At 41.3% G+C, this 19,761-nt stretch overlaps 1 protein-coding gene across 1 annotated transcript; it reads right to left on the minus strand.

Annotated features, from left to right (window-relative positions):
- Positions 1-506: 506 nt before the first annotated feature.
- Positions 507-19,317, minus strand: LOC146516450 (lysyl oxidase homolog 4-like). Its single transcript, XM_085161716.1, has 15 exons — positions 19,091-19,317; positions 18,023-18,291; positions 17,258-17,931; positions 16,442-16,653; positions 10,711-10,749; positions 10,407-10,614; positions 8,545-8,725; positions 6,996-7,150; positions 6,743-6,910; positions 6,090-6,252; positions 5,730-5,973; positions 4,759-4,874; positions 4,258-4,394; positions 1,531-1,642; positions 507-1,438 (listed from the first exon to the last, which is right to left on the minus strand). Exons 2-15 carry the CDS (start codon positions 18,288-18,290, stop codon positions 1,368-1,370), a joined length of 2,748 nt encoding a protein of 915 aa, XP_085017842.1. The 5' UTR covers position 18,291; positions 19,091-19,317; the 3' UTR covers positions 507-1,367.
- Positions 19,318-19,761: the final 444 nt, after the last annotated feature.

Raw genomic sequence — 19,761 nt, forward strand, 5'->3', positions numbered from 1 at the left:
GCATCATGTTTATGTCACCTTTACCGACTTTGTATTTGATTTTAATTTGCCACTTTATTTATATAGTTTTATATGGCACCAGCTCATAAAATGGAAAGAAAAAAGGCCAAAGTGAGTCATTTATTTAAAGCATAGCCTATGTAATGTGACAGAGGGCAACTGTGAGAATTTCCAGTGTTTCTATGTATTCCTCAGTGGAAATATGGTGGAAACAACAATAAAACGCCGCTTAGCTCACGCTCCCAGGAAAAGGATGGGAAACCCAGCAACTTTAATCATCTTAGATCTTTTTAAAATCTGCTGAAGCAACTTGATTAGACTTGCATAAGGCACTGCATGAACTTCAATTATCTCTTTTAGCCTATTAGGCAATTCTCCAAACCTTCTACAGAAACTGTAACATTAACTCCGCTTAATTATTATTATATCCTTAAACACAACCTAATTATTCTCTGCTTTCTGCATTATAAATGTCTGCGGTCAAATAATAATGCCTCAAATGACAGTTTTCAATCTGACATTTATTCTTTCACTACCATTACCAAGTACTGACGCAATACTGTGGTACAACCAGATCTCGTCTGTTGTTCCCAATGTTAAACAGGTAAAGAACAAACAAAGTGGAGATAGTTATCATAATAAAATTAACAATACAAACAACTTTCAACTCAAAAGTACATTAAAATTCTGCATAAATTAGAGACCTTAAGAACATTATTCCAGAGAGGTAATATAAAACTGTACATGACAATACATTTGCAATACATTACAATATTTATTCAAAACAGGCAAAATAGCACCATGAAAAATAAATCTCATTTAAAACCAAAGACCACACAGCTGTAACAATAAATGCTACATTTTGCAGTGTGATGATGGAAAGCACAGTAAGCAGGTACAGAGATTTATGGACTACAGTCTGGTGATGTACTGCAAAGTTGTTCTCATATGCCTTCATGTCATGACTTTCTTAACGTTGGTTACTTTAATCAAGGTAAGTGTTAAAACATCAAGTTCTGAAAATTGTAAACTATTGTATGTCTATTATGGTGTCATGATGCTTATGATATCTGACTTTAATGTGTTTTTTTTCTTGTTTAAACATTTTTTTTTTCCTTTAATCTCTTTGACTTTCTAACAACAAAACTCATTGCTGATCACAATCAGTCACAGGATACTGTTTTTCATTTTTAATCAAGTCACTCCATCCCTCCCAAATCATTCCTGTGTACAGACCCTCCTCTCTCTGATCCCCACCTCTTTGTTTACTGGCAAGTAATTATCATCCACCCTCCCTTCCCATACATGTTGAGGTGTGGTGAGGAGTTCTACAGTTGTTCTGTTAACAAATTTGGGTCTCCCATAATTCACAGGAAGTTGTTGGAGATCTGACGCTGGTGGTCGAACAAGTCCTCCGCCTCAGCGCTGTAAGCGTCGCCTGATAAAAACACAACAAAGAAGAGAAGTGTCTTACACAGAATCAGTCAGGAAAGCATTGAAACAGAGAGAATTTAGTAAAAGACATGTTACCTGCATGGCATCCGAACATGTAAACCCGAGCTCCATCGTACTTGCAGCGGCAGCGCATCACATTGTTCTGGAAATCAGACTCAGCCATGTCTAAAGACGGGTTCACATCCACCTGAGTAAGAAACAGGACAGATGATTAGACTGAAAGTCAGTCATCTTCATAACAAATAGAGTTTCATTTTGAAACAGAAGAATTATTAAAAAAAAAAAAAAAGCACAATGTAATCCTTTTGCTAGATGGAGAAAACGGCATCGCTATCATTCACCAGCAGCCCCTGTTCTTGCTTTAGATGCTCTAGATTTGATTACCACCACCACCATAAACAACAACAACAACAAATAACCTACTTCTGCATACTGTGATGGCTTGTACATAACTACAACCTTCCCTATGTCTTTTTCAAAGATTGTACTGCAATTTGTGGCTGCATTGTACATAGTGTCTTGACAGTCTTTGAACCACTGCAAGCATTTAGAGTATCCCAGGTTATCACTGCGATACACGGAACATTATATATCCACCATCAAAGCTCGAAATCTGCATTAAACACACAGTTAGGAGGGGTTTAGTTACACATATGATAACGAGGATGTTTTACCACGTTTTCATTTAATATTTATTATTGCAGCAGCATTGACTAAACTTATTTAAGTAGCACCAATTAAATTTAAATCAAATAATTTCATGCATCGTGCTGTCTTGCACATTTCTGATAATGCTCTGCTATGTTAACATTTTTTAACAACTACTTTATGTATTGGTAAGACTGTATACTTCATGTGCACAATTTACTCAGGCCATGTGTCTTCTTTTTCTTCTTCTTTGTATCGTTATTATTTAATGCATGTATATTAATCATGTAGCTAGAGTTGGGCAGCTGTTAGTTCAGTTTATACTGGAAATACGGGTGGGTGTTTGCATGGGATTGATAGTAAAAGCAACATTCTGTCTAGACTTGAAATGCTGCAAAGGGTGTCTTTTAATAAAGTAAGGGAGTGAGTGTGAAAGTAGCAGTTCTCCTCAGATAATTTTGAAACAGCAGGTTTTCATGGGGCCCGACTGAGAAGCCACAGGATTATTGTTTTCACCTTTTCTATATGACCAGTGATGTTATATATTTTGGGTTCAAGCGATGCATGACATCACTTTCCACTGCTATCTCTGTAGAGGACAAAAGACCCAGAAAGGCAGATGACAGTGTTGGGTTTGGATTCAAGTCGCAGCCTACCATTAGACTGTAACCATGGTTGGTTGCCATGGTTTGTTGTTTTCCACCCTGTCTGTCTGCCATATATAAGGAAAGCACACAAATGAATTTTCCTGGTGCACACATCAAACAGATAACGTGACCACATATTCAATAAAGCAACCCACTTTCATTTTTTACATACTGTATAAATTTTGTGGTTACAATTATATTCACAGACAAAGATTTAAGATGCAGAATTTTCATAATTATGAATTTATAATGTGCAGTATTATATATATATATGTACATTACAACTGGTCCTAAAAGCACATTGGGACCAGCCAATGATGTCAGCACATATTTTGTAAAACACCACGTTAACTTAGTGGCAGCTGATATCCCATTAAATGCTCTTGTAATAATGTGAAACAAAGGGCCCTTAGCCTGTTTTACAGAACAATGAAAGGCCGTCACAATCATGTAAAAGACTATGAGGTTGTGTCGCTGATTTTTAAATAACAACCCAATAAGGAGTAATCAGGCTGAGGTGGACGTGACTCATCAGCTTAATGTATAGTCTTAAAAATGTCGGCCACGCTGTGAATCACGGTGAAGGCTGCACAAGAAAAAGCAAGGCTCTACGCCCTTCCTTAATCTCTCACTTCTTACACAAATTTATGAGCAGCTCAGCTACTGTTACGCCACAATCTCGACCACAAAGTGCTGCGTCGTGGCAGCACTGCATCTGTGCTTTATGTGGGTTTATCTCTCAAGAAGTGGCTCGTCACATGTGCGCAGGCTCATGTGGACACAGAAGGACCACTCCTGCGTGTAGTTTACATAAAGTCCACGTAGGCACATGCAAGTCTAACTCTGGCATCTTGATTTCATGCAAACACTCTGAAAATGATTAGAAACTGTAAACATCGTTGTTTTTCTGCCACTAAAATGTCCAGAAAAAAATAGAACAAATGACAGAGAGAACAAGAGGACAGATGAGAAGGTCGCCACACAGCGGCACACGGCATGTCTAGAAACAGACGTGATAGAGCACGAAAACTTGTACAAATGCAAAGTGCTGACAGAGCTTTTCCACCACCAATAAGTCCGTACTTTCTAAGAGGGTGGACTAATAGCAGGTCTACTTTCTATATAAATCCAGACTAAATTCACTTTCTCTAAATACACACACACCCTTGAAACTACATATATACTGTACACCTGAATGGCTGGAAACACAGCCAAGAGCCACTTAGCTAAAATTATAGTGTTTTATCTGTGCTTTTATCTCATGTGTGCCTTCAGATGTTGAAACACAAACGTCTGTGTTTGCTCTGCTCTCTATTTTGCTTTCATGCCTGATCTGAGAAGTTGTGTAAGCTACTGAGATCACTGATGCTATTTCAGCATGAAGATTAAGTGTGGATTACTTTTTGTTCTGCACTTTCACTGGACTAGCAGTTTCACCATGAGCTCAGCACAAAGTAAACAAATTAGTCAAGCGATAATATATTTTTGTGTCTTAAAACAAACTGACCTGAAAGATGTATTCACCAGGTCGTATGTCTGTGATGTCCACCCACTGACAGTCAATGTCATGCCGGTAGGTGTCCCAGCAGCCGACTGAGATTCCCTGTTGTCCCATGTTATAACAGGAATATCGCTTATGGAGACCTAGAGGGACAAAAAAAATAGTTGGAGAGACTTTAAACGTAAATTTTCTTTGCTGTCAGTCGCTGTGGATTTGAGGTCTGAAGTTAAAATAACATGATTTATAAAACAAGTCTTTTTTGGCGTTTCCTCTAAATGAATAGAAAGGATCTGCATAAAGCTGTCTGGCCTCTCTGAAACCAAGATCTATTTAGGCTTGGCTTCTGATCTTACAGCCTGACTTTGAGCACTCATTATAGGATTTCAGCTTTGCATTTTTATGTATTCTTGATTCTTTCTTGTCTGACACGATTCTGCTCTTTTTTTGTTTTCACATTTCCACACAAAGAACAAATGAATGTATTAGTAATCTCTATTAATATCTTACCATCAGGACAGTAGGTGTCCTCCAGACAGAAGCTGGCTTTGTGACCTTCAGCTACCTTCGTCCCATTGAGTGTGAGCAGATCATAGTGGGTAAACACCTCAATGCTGTGGTAGTGTCTGAAAGAAGGCAAATAAACAATGAAATACATAAAAAAGAGAGAGAACAAAACTAAGAAAGACTTGGTGCTATTTTATTTCCCAACTACACAATCTATGGACAAGAATCCTAGCGTCAACTTGAAATTCAGCAGCTATAAATCCTGTTATGTTGTTCTTAAGGCGTCAGATGAACACAGGAAACAGTTGTAAAAAAGCAAAAGAGAACAGACAGATATCAGTTTGATGTCCTCTCATTACAGAACCATTCCCAGAGCAAACCCTATCAAAACTCAAAGTCAAACCATGTGTTCTCTGGTCGGGGAGGTAGTGATTGGGTTGTGGCTGGGAGACACAACGAGCCGTGCCTCTCGTTTTGGGACACACAACCACAACCGCCAAGATAAGAAGCCAGGCTGCTCTGAGTGCAGTCATGGCTCTGACTCTAACAATTGGGTGACCAGTGAGAAGGATGTTTATTGTAAACAGTACTTTGGAGGATAAAACATTATGTTCATTGTGCTAAATAACAGACTTTTATACATGTTTCGCTATTTATAGTGCAAAACCCAGTGATCCAGTTTCACTTACTAAATCTTAATGTCCCATTTATCTTTCCCTGCTGACATTTATTTTTTTGACCTCTGCTAGCAACTGTGTTTTCTATAAAATGCTTTTGTTTTGCATCACCTCATAATGCCCTATGCTGCACCATGGAGGAGGTTATGGTACTTTTCTTTTCCAGCCAAAGACTGCAGCACATAGTTACTCCCTATCTGCTTGGAGGCATAAAATAAGCAGCTACAGTTTTAAATGAAAACCTTGAAGCTCAGTTAAATGGCACATTGGCTTCTAAATGCCTGCTTTAGTTCTTACCTGTGGCACTGGTGCCATACCCAACTTTCTCTTGGGGCTCGTGGTCGGAAGTCGGCACGACCCATGTTCATAATGCGGGAGGAGAAGCGTAGCAGGCGGCGGTGTCCGTAGGGCCAGTTCATTCTGGCGGCAGAGGAAGACAGGCAGTTTTCCTCGTTAGCACAAGTCAGAAGGTGAAGAGGCCGATCCTCGATGTAAGCAGTCTCTTGGACGAGCTGTGCATCCAGTACAAGGTCAGGAGCAGCTGCACGAATCAAAGAGTTTTATTGTTAAGTTTCCCTTCCAATTTGGCACTGTACTGTACTGGGAACATCACTAAAAGTGCAGTTGTGTCCACGTGTTTGCCAGTTCTAGACTTACTTTCTACACATGTGACTCCTGCTGCCCTGCCATCTCCCCCTCTTGGACAGTAGATGTGTGCATTTCTGCGGCACTGCTGAATAGACATCTCAGTGCCAATGCAATGCGTCCCACTGAGCAACACCTCACCAGCATCTGCGGATCCAGGCCAGTACCAAGTCTCCTGCACAGAAGAAAAAATATTCAAAGAAAAATCCCCAGAGGTCATTTGTGCTTTGAAAAAGTATAACAAGAATTGTGAAAAATGGCACAGCGGAAGGCAAATAGGAGTTTCTGCTGCAAACAGAGAAGCACCATTTTTTATAGGATCTATCAGAACATATTATCACATTTTCCACTCTTTTTCACAATTTTGAAACTGCCTGTTAAATGTTCTCGGTGGCCTTTTCCATGCAAAAGTCTATTTTCAGTTTGTTTGCTCTGCGACTTTCTCCCAATCTCTCTTCGGCTTACTTTCCCTCTTTTATTTTCAGTGCGCTGGAAGTGGACGTCTGAGAAGCCTGTAATTACCTCAGGCCTCAGTAATAACACAGCACAGGCACACAAACAGTAGGATGGAGAGAAAGCGGGGAAATGGGAGCACACATAACAAAAGCTTAGAGACAAAAAGGACGAAATCAGAGGAAAACATCAACAAAGCTGCTTTTTTCCACCTGATGAGCACTTGAGGCAAAGCCCAAGCCCAGCTGACGACAGACCACCATGGCCTCATTCAGGCCCCAGTTTTCACTGCAGACAGAGCCCCAGCGTTTCACTCCTCCGATTTCCATCAGCACCTCCACACGGCCCGCCGATGGTTCTCTGCCTCCTGCCAGACGCACCTAAAAGTGAAAGGAGCAAGAAAGTGTTTCCTGTTGTATGCTTAAATGTTGATATGTGTGTACTTTGTTTGTGTGGGTTTCTCACCGTGGCCTCCATTCCAGTTTTTGGGACGTTGCAGCGGACTGCCACATCCTGGCTGTGTTTGCAGGTGTAAAGAGGCACTGGTCTGGAGTGGCACTCGGTAATTGACTTCTCCCTGCCTGTGCACTGGACGCTGTTCATGTGGATGAGACCAGTACCTACAGCATAACGGAGTAGCAGTGGACTGATTGCAAATTAAAAGAGCGACAGAGACATAAAAGTCCCTGAAACCTGATGGCTCAAGTGTAGCAGATGAGCAAAGAGAAGGATTAAAAGCCCAGACATGAATGGGACCTGTGATGTGGCTCTGAAAGCCAAATTACTGTACACTCCGTCATGCACGTTGCACACCAGGGCTGCTCTTTATAACTCAAAAATAGATGTCAAAATAGCAAAATGGAGCAAAATCTTTGAACACATCTATGTTTGCGTAGGTGTATGGGGCCCAGGGTAAAGCCCATTAAAGCCCTATAATTTAGTCTTAAATAGCTAATGATGTCATCAAACCTAGTTTTGAGTTGCTGTTCTCTTCTGACTGCAGAACCATGGGACCTCACATGGACTCGTGCCTTATATGTTTACACAACTCATAAACTAGCATAAGACGCTAAAAGGCACAATGCCCCATGCTAAAATGTAACCATAGCACCTAGTTTAATAGAGCCTTTAAAGTAACACTCACATGCTTTCCATGAATTACTTAATTAAGTAAAGTAGAGAGAAGGAAATGCTCCCACCATTATAGGACATGCTATGTGCTTATTTGGGCAGAAAGATAATGGGAGGAAATAAATGTGATTACAGAGTTACTGCAGAGGTATGGCAAGAAAAAGTGTCAGTGTGAGAAAGGGCCTTTTTGTTTCCTGGCTGAAAAAAGCATTACTGCCAGACACTTTGGTGGCTATATTTTTACGCCCACAACAAAAGCATTACTATTATAATTAGAACTGAATGTTTGGTCTTACTCGGCACTGATTGCCTGACATCCCAGTTTCAAAGCTGCGCTAACTTTTCACATACATATATGTTTATTTTGACAACAACACATGCAGTTTTTTTCATCGGTGGAACTTCATAGCATTGTTTACACTTGTCTAAGTGGTCATGGGTAAAGTTCCTCAACAATCTGCTTCTCTGATAGAAGTGGAAGCGAGGCAGTAAATATTTTCTCTGGGTTTATTTGTCTGCTCAGGTCCACGATTCTCTGAGTGCAGCAACAGACATTTAGATAGAAAAGTGTTTAGTCTAAAGGAATCGCTGAAATAAACTAATCATACTTAGGATGCACTGATTCAAAGTCTGCACCATATCTTTTATGGTTATCATATCAGCAGCTCGTGGCCTTTTTTAATCCTCTCTGTGATTTTATAAATGAGGTTATCTTTTTAGTTAGGAATAGAGACAAATAAAACCTGCTTTTGGTTTTGTTCAAACACACAAACGTCTCCCACAGTGACCTTCCAAGTCATGGTGAATAAAGTTCACTACACCAGAAAGACATCAAAGTACTGCTTGACTGTATGCAAACTATGTGTGTGGCTATGTATCTTACCCTGTCCCAGCTGAGCCTGGGTCAGTGCCTCTTTGGCAGTCCCAAAACCCAGCTCTCTGCAGACCACGCTGGCTGCAGGTAAGTCCCACAGATGGTCACATATGGTGCCCCACTTGCCTTCTTTCAGCACCTCAACGCGGCCCTCCCCGAGACGGGGCCCGGCCTTCAGACGCACAACAGGCTGGAAGAAAAAAGTGCAAGTTTTAGTGAGGTGTTTCTGAATCAATTTGGAAATTTTACACTTAAAGCATGTTCACATTTGGATGCTACATTTTCTTATTTCTCATTAAACTCAGTTTCTTGCTGAAAAGCAAAGGGAAAATTAGCATTAAAACAGGAAACAGGAGTAAACTACTAGCTAAAAAAACTTAAAAAAAAGCAAAATATGTTTTTTTGGACTCAAAGGCATACAGTGCTTTGAACAAAATCTTTGCTCCCTTCCTGGTTTCTTAGATTTTAAAAAACTGGTCAAATAAATGTTCACATAATCAGACACGTTAATTTTAGACAAAGTTAACTCGAGTAAAAACAAAAGGCTTTTTTAAAACGATTTAAAACAATCATTTATTAAGGGAAAAAAAGCTCTTTAAACCTACCTAGACCTCTATGAAAAAGTGACTCCTCCCTCTTATTAAATCATAAACTAACTGTGATTAACCATATTTTTTTAAAGCCGAGTTCAATTTCACTAGCTACACCCAGGTCTGCATGCTGCCAGTTGAATCATGAATTTTCTTAAATATAACCTGTCTGACAACGCATCGTGCCAGGAGCTAAAGAAACCTAAAAACAGCAGAGAAACATATTCAATCAGTCTCTTAGTCTGCAAGGGTCACAAAGTCATTTCTAAGGCTTTGGGACTCCAGTCAACCATAGAGAGAGTCATTATCCACAAATGGAGAAAACGTGAAACAGAAACCTTCCCAGGACTGGCCCGCCTCAAAGAAATGAGTCTTTGCATCAATGATTTATTCAGGAGGTCACAAAAGAACTCGCAACAACATTATTCACATAGGGTGAGCTGGGTTTGGATAGCTTTTCCCCTTCATCATTGAAATACTGCATTTGTATTCACTCATGTTTGTCTAATATTAAAATTTGTTTAGTGTTAAGTGTGACAAATGAAAAATAACTAAAAAAATAACTAAGAAGTCAGGAAGAGGGCAAATACTTTTCACACCTATAAGAAGACTTTTGCGTAAAGGTATGTGCTCAAAGTATTTCTCTGTTTCAGACTGTGACCCCTGTGATTTTGTACAGATAAAAACATACCTACAATATGCTAATATACAAGGTCAACTGGCAGGGAAAATTAAGCAGGACAATATTAGTCATAGTAACCCAGTAATTGTATACAAAAGTGTCTCTTGCCACCAAGGAAGACGGGGCAGTGGGGGGGCCTCTGAGGCCAAAAGCTGATTCATACACACAAAGTATACCATAGAATATACCATAGACTATACTATAGGCCCTTTATATAGAACTTCCTTGTTACCATACTGTATGTAATGTGATAAAAATCTTCTCATTTACCACTTAAAAAGAAAACCACTGAGCATTTTTCCCAAAAGACTTAAGCTGCGTCCACACTGGAAGTGATTCACTTGGGACGTATTACTTTGAAGCTAATGTTTGAAGTGCTGGGTGCCTAGGTAAATCTGGCCCGGGTGTATTTCATATATCAGACTGCAGCATCTTGTGACATTGAGAAAAGTAGATCACCCGTAGTTTTTTACAGTAATTCGCCTTCTGTGGTCTCTGGTCACCAAGTCACTGAAAACTGGTTCCACTGTAGACACAGCTTAAGGTTTTAATTTGAACACTTCCAGTCTGTATTTGTCATATTCCACCCCGACACTAACCTGCACTGCAGGTGGTGCAGGTGCTCTGCCGTTGCGCGCGAACTGGGATCCAGGTACACAACGGACCACGGCGTGCATGCCCCCCCTGCATGGGACATCGCTCCTGGCCAGGGACAGCAGGGCCTGACACTGTGACAAAGACGTTTCCACACCCTGACACTGCACCTTCTCCACCCAGTAACCCTTCTTACTGATCTGTGTCCTCAGCCTGAGTGATTCAAAGAAGAAATGGAATGAGACGACACATTATAACTATGATTTTGTGCTCGAGTTGTATCCTTTAAAAAGCAGATGCTGATTTTACCTGGAGGAAGGATCAGCCAGCTTGGAGTCCCACAGTTTCCTAAAACACAGAGAACATTATAGTCATGAATGTTCAGTCATGTGCATCTTTACATCGAGTAGACTAAACAATCTGCTGTCCTACATACTCCCACGGTCTACCCCTGTGCTTCTCCTGTACAGTCTCCTTTTCAGTCACCTTCTTGTTTCTTCCCTGAAATCCCTGCTTCTTCCATTCTGTTCATCAAAGGTTAAGTAAACCAGCTGAAACTATAAATATGAAGGAGACACAACATCCCTGACAGGGCATTTGTTCCCTAGTTAAACATATGTCAGAAAGACAGAGAGGAGAAGATTTAGAATAACGGATAACAAAGTTTCCCTTTTCTTTCATTTTTCCTCTAAAACCATCCCCTCCTTCTTGTGTCTTTTTTAGAGCTTCTATTCCTACGTTCATAGGTATTTCAGTTTCAGTGTTTGCCTATATGTCTAGTGTGGACGTCTGGTTTGAGGAGTCCACGTGGAAAAGAAACTAAACATATGAATAGTTCACTATATATTAATCCCAGCGGGAATCCTTATTGAGGTCTGCCAACTTCAACAGGCTTTCCAAACTTTGTCTAGTTTTATGGGTAATACCTTAAACTAGAATCCAAAGAGGAAATATTGTCTATGCACAAAATGGGCTCCCTTAAATCTGGAAACAGACACATTAGCGCTGACCACTTGTATTAGACAGTGTGACCACAGACAGGTGCAGCGTGACTGACGCCCTTCATGAATGTGCCTGAATTAAATGACTCAAAACCAAGTATAACCAGGAGGAGTTTACACTAAAACCAGATTTGTGATGCAATTAAATATTTGGCATACTGGAAAAGGGAGATGTTTCCTCTCCGGGAGAACCTCGGTATCCTGCTTTTCCGAGTGCTTTCATGCACAGTCCCAATATTAGAAGAGAAATGTCTTTGATGCTGGAAGCACTTATAATGAAAACTAATAGAAATCCTGAGCCAGAAAACTACTGTGTGGAACATTTGCACCACAAGTCATTTACAGTCTAACAAAAGGCAGTCTGTGGAGGGAAAATGGTGTATATTTAAGCTCTTTTACAATAAAAGACATTTTCCATGCTCAGATAAGCATAAACTGTTGCATTTTTTTTTTCTGATTTCCGCTGCAGTCCAGTGGTTATGAAATGTAATTTAGTCTGCAAGTTTGGTCACTAATGCTGGCCTTCTCTGGTAATAAATCCCTACAAACAACAGAAATGAGACACAAATCCTAAGTCGTTATGAGTTTTAGCTGCAATGGAAACGAAAAACTGATGTAGCATTTTTGGCGTCATTCAGCAGTTAAGAAAACTGTTTTCGACTTAGAGCTCTGTTTCTGTCGAACTGAAGAATGTACAGTATTCACTTGGTTGGCTGCTAATTGTGTCTGTTTCCTTTCTGCGCTGAGCAGGTATATGGCTTTATCAGGGGTCGTTTTTGTTCAAATAGCTGCAGACTGACGCTGAAAACGGGTACAATAAAAGCAGTGAAAGCACAGTGGGAGGTAAAAATGGCAAAAACCAACACATCCTCAGACTGAAACAGCAGAATAGGTTGATTGTCAAGTGTCTGCAGAAATAAAATATATGAGTGCTTTCACATTTCCCACAGCAGCAGCACCTGCGAGCAAGTATAAAGACCAATAAAATCTATATCTGGAGATGGAGGATAGGACTGTGGTTTGACTCAGACACAAGACATTTAATCAGGGGACCTGAGATCCAACACTGTGTTTACCGTTTATTTGTTTGCAGGCACTATTTGGTTAAGTTTAGGCCCCTAAACTACTTGGTTGGGTTAACTAGAATTAAATGATCTAGTAAACAATAACAATTAAATAACCACATCTTAGAAAACAAACTCGTTGCCCCAGATTTTAATGACAGAAGTAGTGACCACTTCTGTGACGAGCCTGAACATTTTACATGCACTTAGTCACACAACCAAGAGGTCCCCCCCACATAAACAGTGGCTGCTGAATGCTTTCAAAAAATGACCACGCTTGTAATTTCTCTGATCAGGTAGAAAACCACCTGCTGCCCATCACTGTGAGGAAATATTATTATATACAGTATGAAAATATATTTTGTGACTTTATAGAAGCTTCTATTTTATTTCCTTGGCTTTATCTCCCTGTGTGCTTGTGTAAGCCTATCTGTCTGTGTTTGCACCGTATAAAATGTGTCACAACTCCGTGGTAAATCAAAATGGGAGAGACAGACTGCATGGGGGTGTTGGTTCATGGTCTGGAGGGGGCGGGGGTGAGAGTACTTCCCATATAATTGCCTGCTCTGCTTGGCAGTGTCTGCTTTGCGGTGAGCAGTAGCATGTTGGTTCACACACAGCAGACATGGAAATATGCACGTGCATATAGACTTTCCCAGCCTCTGTAAAAGCAAAGATCTTTAATATTCTGTAAAACTGCAGTTACGACTGCATGCTGGGAAACATGGAACGAGTGATGTAAGAGTAAAGTATCCATGAGCTGGGCAACTTTTAGGAGCATCTCTTCACTTAACAGGAAGAGGAAATGCATGTTCTCTTCGGTAGGTCTCAGCTGAGAGCTAAAAATGCAACGTGCGATGCTCTTTGTTGGATTGAAAACAGGCTGGAACTGAGTTAAGGCTTTAATGGCAGATAAGTGAACCACAGCAACATGCCTCAACGCAGCATACCAATTCTGATTGCTGTAGTACTGCTGAGGTCTTTTACTCAGAAGAAAACATTCTCCTCTGGATCCTCAGCTTAATGCTATTTTTTTAATGAAACTCTGACCACACAATACCATAAGCCACAGCGGAGAGAGGAGCTGACTCTCAGGAAAACTGAGATAACATGTTATTATACTGCATGAATGCAAAGCTGCCTGACTGGAACAATTGGCTCACTGAAGAGGCAGCAGGTTGCCACACTGACTCCACAACAGCCCCTAATGGGTCCCGTCAACCTCCATGGAAAAAAAAACCTCAAAGGGGTCATAATGATGTACTTTCCATGAAAAGCGGGGTTTAGCATAATTGCCTCCAAGGCATTAAACATGGTCTTTTAATAAACCGAAGCTGAGGATGGGAGAAAAAGGAGCAGGGGGTGAAAGTAAATTAGAAGAACTGAAGAAGTTAGTGTCAGCCTCAAAGAGAGTGTGGATGTTAGAAAAGAAGGGAGCTGTAAAATGGATTTAACACTTGCCTTTTGTAAGCACAGCAAACTGGGGGAGTCTTTAAACATCTGTAAAAATGTGCTGAGCAACTTAACAGGCAGAGACAAAGGCAGTCACACCAAAAAAACAACCGCATGGTAAGAGGGGGATGTGCTGACACAGCAAAGGGTGTGCAGCAGGTTCTGCTGAGAGAATATTCTAGATTAGAGGATCGCGCAGACCATAATTACAGCTGCTCAAGTGTACACCAATCCCCAAAAAAGACTAGTTGTGGAAAACTGCCAGTGTAGTGTGTAGCACCAGAAAGAGGCGATGTGACTGCTGTCATGTCTGGATAAACAATAAGAAAAGCTTGTTGGTGCGCACAGAAACTCAAGGAATTATATTTATAATATATTTGTATTTGTTCAATGCAAATTTCACAATAATCCACTCAGTGGCGGTCAAGACATATCACTAAAACATAAAATAATGACTTAAAATTAAAGCCACGTAACCCCCAAAACCCTTTGGGTCTTTATAAAAAGTGACAGGAATCAATTTATAGTAAAATAGGCTCCTGCCATTAAGGAGAGACATAACACATCTACTTCTACCTCACTTAAAAAACATTCACCTACAAAATATCTGTTAAAACAGACGCTAATGCTCAACCTGATGCCACCTCCAACTGTTTACTGTTGGACAAAAATGTCTGCTCTATTCATCTCCCACGTAGCGGGGTGGAGGTTGACAAAAACAAACAATCTTTACACGAGCTGCTGCTCAGGCTCTTGGCACAGACACAAGATTTTTCTCCAGACAACTTTGAGATGTGTTTTTTTTTCAGTGTTGTCCAGATTAGATTGGAACATTAGATTCCAAAAGTTGGACAACCAGACTTGTTTATGCTTTTTATAGTTTCTTTGTCCAATTTTGACATTTGGTCACGTTTGGGTTCCAAATGTGACCAAATGTGTCTACTTACGTAAAAGTGAAGACAAACTTCTGAAGCACTGGAGATAAGTCAGAAAGAAGACAGAGCGTCAGTGTTAGGCTGCTGGAGCTGCAGTGAATGGGACAGATGAGGTGAATAAGCCTGTGTCCTGCTGCTGAGCAGAGAGGAGCAAGACACATGGAGTAATTATTGGTGAAATGGAGAGAAGAGACAGATGGTGTAGAACAGGCCAGCGGTCAGTACAGTCGTCCTGTTAGCCAAGACGTAAAAAGACCTCTGTGGGCAGCCAGAGGGACATATGGAGAGTTGTGTTTGCATGTGCGCAAGTGTATGTGTGCGCGCGTGTGTGTGTACTCTGTTTGCATGTTTATTTGTGTGAGCACGTGGATTTCGGACAAAGTTTATGCAAGGTCTGTGTGCGCGGAGGGCAGAATGTTTAAGCATGCGCAAGTGTGTGTAAAGGCTTTGAAGGCTGCTGTAGGTGTTTTAGTGGGTATTTACAGCTAAAGTTAGACGAGACACTTGGATTTATGGGTATAAAATCAACAATTCAGCCTGGTATTATTTGTAGAGCAAAGGGTTTATGTTTAAGGAACAATTAAATAGTTATAAAAACACGCAGTTTGAAAAAAAAAGTGAGATCTTTCACTTTTCTTAGTCATTATTGCATACATACTGGATCATTATTCCGGCGTTCCAAAAACCCGAGACATGTTTTAGTTGTGTTTCTCTGTATGTTTATTTAAATGCGCAATTGTGGAGAGGTGACATGTGTTCCCTGAGCCTGGGATCCCCACCAGGTGTGCTGTTTTCCTCCCACATTCAAATAATATGCATGTTAGGTTAACTGGTAATTCTAAATTGGCTGTAAGTGTGAATGTGAACCTGCATGTTTGCCCTGACTAGAATGAACCAAATAAAAAAGGAGGAGGGGGTCAAAGTATATTAACCACCTGGGAGAGCCTCCAAAACCTCCAAAACCTCCAAAACTTCTGCTCTCATAGTTACAGAAGCTGTTAAGTAAGTGTATGGCTGAAAAAAGTCATAATTACTAATGAATTCAGTAAGTGTGAGCTCTTAGTTCTTGTAAACATGCCACCTGGCATTCGCAGATGCTGCTGCACACACTGGATGATTCTTAATTGTATGAGATTAGAAACCATGTAAGGGAAGGTTTTAAGTAGAGAGACACACAAGATGAGGATGACGGTAATCTTGTTGTCTGGATCTGACATTAATAACATACTTTCTAGGACTATTTTAAAAGTCCGTGCTGAGACCAACTCAGCCAGTGGGGAAGACAGCCCTGGTGGACAGCCAGGCTTGGCTAATACCACTATGGACCTGTCATGCCAAGTGTGGTTATACTAATGACAGCGGTTGTGGTTAACCTCTACTACAGGGGGGTTGGAACAGCAGTCCAGGCATGGGGCTGCCTAATCTGTGGAGGGATGTTAGTCCATTATACTTTTCCATCCCTTTCACTCAGACATACATACACACACACACACACACACACACACACACACACACACACATACACACATCCATTTCTATGTCTCTTTCCACCTCTGGTTCTCTGCCTGGTCAACAGTCACATACTTACCGGTAGGCGTTTTGCTCAAACGCTTCTGCTGCAGGGAATCCTAACATGCCACAGACGACACGACTGCTGCTCAGGTCCCATCCACGATTACATACATGACGCCACTTCCCAGCATGCTTCACTTCCAGCACTCCCTCTGTGACCAGACCGCCGTGGCTGCTGGACAACACTGGCCGCAGACGAGCCTCCTCTAAGTGAACTCTCTCAGATCCCTGTTGACAGGAAAAAAACAGAACGGGCGCTGAGTTATCCCAAATAAATAATCATCGTTGTCTTTTTAGCTTCGCATCAACAATTCATTTAAAGGTTGACACATTGTCCTACTGTTTAAATAAGCATAAGCAGATAGCACACAATCAAGACAGGAATAACACGAGGAGATTCCTATGCGTTGTCTCTAATCATCCACATTAAATACTGTTGGCAGCAGGAAAGAAACTAACAGAGGTCGACAGAGTTTGTTTGACGTGTTGGGATATGTGTCATCGTGATTACAAAATGGTCAAGAAGTGTAAACTTGGCAAGTTGAAAAGAAGAAAAAATAAAGTCAAACAGCAGGGATAAATAGCAGAGTTTCCTCTGATCTAAAGTTTTTCCTTCAGAGGAAGAGCTATTGGTGGTTAAACTAAACTTCAGGCCATGGTAATTCATAAGAACTGGTTCTGGGGAAGGTCTGGTTTTAGGTTTGTCTCTAATTATACATGTCCACTGGCCTGTGGTTCCACAAATGACATTTCTGCAGAAGTCTGGCTAAAACTAGACTTGGTTGCTTCTTTGGTGTGCACTAGAGGTTGTGTGTATTGTGTGTGTGTTTACCTGTGTGTAGTATGCACCATTCTCTTCTCCTATGTCGGGATAAAGAGTTTCTGGTTCAACATGGTTCCCACTGAGCTGCTGATTCCTGTCACTCCTCCTCCCAGAGGGGATCTGGGATTCAGGCTGATATTGGGACTGCCTGTTCACCCTCTCCTCTTCCTGTTGTCTCCTCGCCTGTGGACTTCTCCGTGCCGTTTCCTGTCTTTGCCTGTAAGCTTCACCATTTGCCAGACGTGAAAGTAGCTGGTGCCCTTGTGGAGCAGCTGGGCTGACTTGGTTGTTGTCTCTTGAACCACCTCGATTTCGTCGCAAGATCTGGATCTCATGACCGTTTTCTTGCGGGGAGATGTTGCTGCGGCGGGAAGAGACTGGGTTGCGATGGAGAGCAATCTCATGGCCTCTTTGAGAGGCAGGTGAGATGTGTGCTGGGCCTGGAGGTGGAGCTGGGGGCGACAGAGACTGTCTTGGTGACTGGTTTCTCTGTCTTTGCTGGTTGGAAGATGAAGGACTCTCTTCTACAGTCACAGCAGGGAAACCGGGTCTCCTTTCTGGGCTGCAAACAACTCCTAGATCCTCAGCATGGCTACAGTCATTGACCCCCCAACCATTGGAATGACATTCTGCAATAGAGGCCTCTGTGCCCCTGCAGCGCACATTGTCTAACCAGATCACACCTAACACAAGAAAGAGTAGCAAGTCATCAAATAAAGGGAAATCAATCAAGAGACTTGTATTTTAAAGCTTCACATTTTTGGCTGGACCTACCTTGTCCTTGGCCAAACCTGGCACTGTGTGCCCAGGTCAAGCTACGCTGGAAGCCCAACTGCCGGCATATCACATTGGCCAGTTTAAGATCTACCTCATCATCACACACAGTGCCCCATGCGCCATTGTAGAGCACCTCCACACGTCCTTCGTTTGTACTGCGCCGGTTTAAGCCTGCAAGGCGTACAAGGACCTCCTGTGCATAAAGCGAAGGGGGGCAGAGGAGAAGCAGGACAAGGAGCGTAGACAAGGAGCTGAGCCACCGCATCCTGGTAGGGGGGAGAACAAAGAGTGAAACACAGGCTGATAGAAACATCAGCCTGACATCAGCTCAAAAGAGCAAAGCAGACAAGATGCTTGCAGCTCCCAAAATAAATGTTACCACAAAAATCTTCAAAATAACACAAAGCCATGGAAGTCACATTCCATAGTCTAACAGAACATATAATTAGAAACTTTTTCTTCGACCCTAATGGGACATTCCACAGTAAAATGAAAGATTGATAGATGTTTTTATCCTTTAAAATAATCAGAGTCATTTAAAGTACAGCGAGAGGTTTGAGAAACAGCCCAAACCAGTCAAGGCACAGGGAGCAATAACCGGAGCTAAAAGTAGCTTCTGCATCCAGCCAACGGAAATTCTGGCTTTCCGCAAACCCTCAAGTTTAGTTGCACGTATTAGGCCAACAGACACATAAGCAAATAAACATTGTCATAAAAATGCTCTCACACATAAATAGAGCAGCAGGTCTCCATCTGTGCGAGATGCTGTAGTTAATGAGCAATAATTACAACCTCTAAAATGTTTGTCTTCTAGCAGAGTAGCTAACTAGTGGTGAGGAGCAAGCTGTGAGGAGAAAGTCTAGAGGATGATGGATTTAGGAGTCAGACAAATTCTGCTTTGTGTATGGATCATGGGCCCTCATACAAATGTTGAATGAGGATGACTTCAATTAGTTACAGAGATGAAATTTTCAGTTATTGAGGAAAAACACAATGAGAAAAAAATGAAATAAAAAATAAACAGAAGGAGAGGAGAACAAAATAAAAATGCTGGAGAAAACTTACCTATCTGTTGATCTCAGCCTTGAGCTTCTGGAGGAAAGAAAGGAGAGCACTGGGGCAGTGAGCTTGGTCCTGCTGTCTCTATTCTCCTCTTTCCCTCCCTCTTTCTTCTTCTGTCACTCCCTCAGGTTGGCTCTCCATCCCTCCCATTTTATTCATTTAAGGAGTTTTTCCTTCCTTTGGTCACGTTTCTCCTTTCCAACACATACTGCCCGTCAAAGGAAATCTGGAAAAGGGAAACTGACCATGGAAATCAATGAAAACATAAACAAATCAATGACTTTTATTCTCTCCTAGTCTCCCAGTGCATATATATGAATCAGAATACTTTATTAATCTCAGAGAAAATGATGTGGTCACAGTTGCTCCAAATTGAATATATGCTATATATTGCAGCAGGTGGGTAAACTCCCTGGTCTGATCACATGCTTGGCTCACTTGACACGTGAGCTTGAATTATAAAAGCCTGTAATTTTTATAAGAATCTCTAATCTTTCACCCCCCCCAGGCAAACATAAATTCCAGTCAATAGATGCTTATTTTATTGTGTGTCAAATCTTACACAATTCTAAGTCTCAATCTCATTACGTTTACTCTTACTTGTTTGCTTTGTGAAGTCTTTTATTCCATGCAATGATAAAATCACATGTTCTCTCTCTCTCACACACCAGCCT

The sequence above is a fragment of the Neolamprologus multifasciatus genome, chromosome 6 (genome assembly GCF_963576455.1).
Source record: "Neolamprologus multifasciatus chromosome 6, fNeoMul1.2, whole genome shotgun sequence".
Lineage (NCBI taxonomy): Eukaryota > Metazoa > Chordata > Actinopteri > Cichliformes > Cichlidae > Neolamprologus > Neolamprologus multifasciatus.